Source organism: Corvus brachyrhynchos, unplaced genomic scaffold, assembly GCF_000691975.1.
Source record: "Corvus brachyrhynchos isolate BGI_N302 unplaced genomic scaffold, ASM69197v1 scaffold376, whole genome shotgun sequence".
NCBI classification, from domain to species: Eukaryota; Metazoa; Chordata; class Aves; order Passeriformes; family Corvidae; genus Corvus; species Corvus brachyrhynchos.
Genome location: NW_008238966.1, coordinates 130,330 through 132,286, shown reverse-complemented (window position 1 = coordinate 132,286; position 1,957 = coordinate 130,330). Strand labels below are relative to the sequence as shown.

The window sequence follows — 1,957 nt, the reverse complement described above, 5'->3', positions numbered from 1 at the left end:
TTTTCTTCTCTCTTTTTACTAAAAAGTTCTATCTTTTTTTTTCCTTCTTTTGCATTGGCAATGCGTTGGTAACAGTGGATGAGATGCAAACTGCTGAGTCTTGGCAGCTATCAGGTAGCAGAGGTTCCAGCAGCTGACCGTCAGTATGAGGGATGGATTTTCCAGTCTTCTAAGCTGACGTTGACATTGGGAGAGTGTCCTTAGATTTGCAGGATCTCTCTGAGTTTGCATGTGATAAAGGTGCATGAGGGAGCATTAGCGTTCTGTTAGTGATTTAGAGGCTTTTGCAGAATGTGGGTCGTTTTCCCCTATTCATCTCCCCCAGAAATCTCTGATAACATCACAAGAAAATGTGCTTCAGAACCACTTCCATTGAAAGTATCTCTTTCCTGAAGAAGGAGCCAGGGATGCTTCAGGTAAGTTGCTGCTACCTAAAGATGAGTCTGAAAGACAATTGTACCTTTATACATCTTTAGTCATGGTATCTTCATTTTGGATTGACCGAATGTGCCTGGATTTGGAATCGGACTTGATGATCGCTATGGGTGCCTTCCAGTTTGAAATGTTCTATGAGTCCTTTATTGGACCAGCAGAGCACCACTGCCTCCTCTCATTCCTATCTTGCTGCTTCCAGACACAGTATGAGCAAACGGCAGGAAGCACGGATGAAGGAGGAACCCTAACACATTTCTCAGAGTGGATGTGTTGGGAGTCAGGGATGTGTTCTCAGAGAAAATGACACAGATAACATGACTTTGTTGCCTTTGCCCTGTGGATCAGGCTACGCAGAGGCATTCCACGGGGAGTAATGCCCCTGGGGATGGATGTTCTTGCTGTATGTTTCTGACTGTGCTGGCCTGCCTGAAATCTGAAGCCAGAACTTTACACTCATTACACAGGTGGCAAATGAGGCTTGAAGAATAGTTCTTCATCGAGGTATATGAAGAGTGTTTGGGAACTGTGGTTGCTCCGTATTTTTTTCAGCGTTCTAGAAGGATTGGAGTGCTGGGCTGTGATGGCTTTGAGTTCCTGAAGAAGATTCCCCAGGGTTGTTCATGCTCATTGAAGTTTGTCTGGCATGTGCGTGCTTCATGGGGGAGGGTGATGTAATCATATGGAAAAATACATTGATCAAGGAGACGAAGAAGAAGCAAAGAGAGAAGAGAGTATGTGTGTGCATAAGGACAGTGAAGAGAAGGAAGGAAGGAAGGAAGGCAGGAAGGAAGGAAGGAAGGAAGGCAGGCAGCAGTAGGAAAGGGAAAGGGAGTATCCATAAATGGCATGTCACTGACACTACCACTGTATACAGAAAGGGTGGAAGGAGAGAAAGGAGAAAAAGAAAATAAGAAAAAAGAGAAGAGAAAGAAAAACGGAGAGAAGAGGAATGACACGAGGAGGTAATTAAGAATGGGAGATGACAAAAAGAGAAAGAAAAAAACGGCAGAGAAAAGGAGTAGTACACAGCGACCTTACCTCTAATTGCCGGTCGGACTTGGTTCCCAACAGCGACTGCCTCGATTAGAATATTACGCACGCGGGAGCTGATGGTGGCGCCGGAGACTTGGTAAATCCGACTTGTTCTGTCAGCAGTGAGGCTCCGGAGGCGACTCGCGAGTCACCAGAAGAGATGAAGAAGAGAACAATGGAAAAGGCCCAAAGAAAAAAAATGAAGGAGTGTCAGAGGAGCAAGAGACGGCAGAGGAGATGGCCATGACGGAGCGGAGGCGCGGGCGCTGTGGCGGAGCGTGTGAGGCGGCGGAGCAGCGCACGGTGTCGCTGCAGGCTCAGGAACGGCGTCTCGGCGGCTCCGCCCCGGTGCGGCGGAGAGCCCGGCTGTGAGCGCGGGGGGGCGGCGCGGGCCGGGCAGCAGAGCCGGTGCGTCCGGGCGGCGGCGGGGAGCCGTGCGGGGCCCGTGCCGGGGCCGGCAGCCAGAGGGGCACCGGCGGCACCATGGGGG

At 50.1% G+C, this 1,957-nt stretch overlaps 1 protein-coding gene across 1 annotated transcript in view; it reads left to right on the top strand.

The window, feature by feature from the left end:
* The first annotated feature begins 1,710 nt into the window (after positions 1 to 1,710).
* LOC103618719 (protocadherin alpha-11-like) overlaps positions 1,711 to 1,957 on the top strand; it is a 9,971-nt gene continuing 9,724 nt past the window's right edge. The window contains exon 1 of the mRNA XM_017738665.1: positions 1,711 to 1,815. Coding sequence (XP_017594154.1) covers positions 1,711 to 1,815 — 105 coding nt within the window. The remainder of the gene's footprint in view (positions 1,816 to 1,957) is intronic.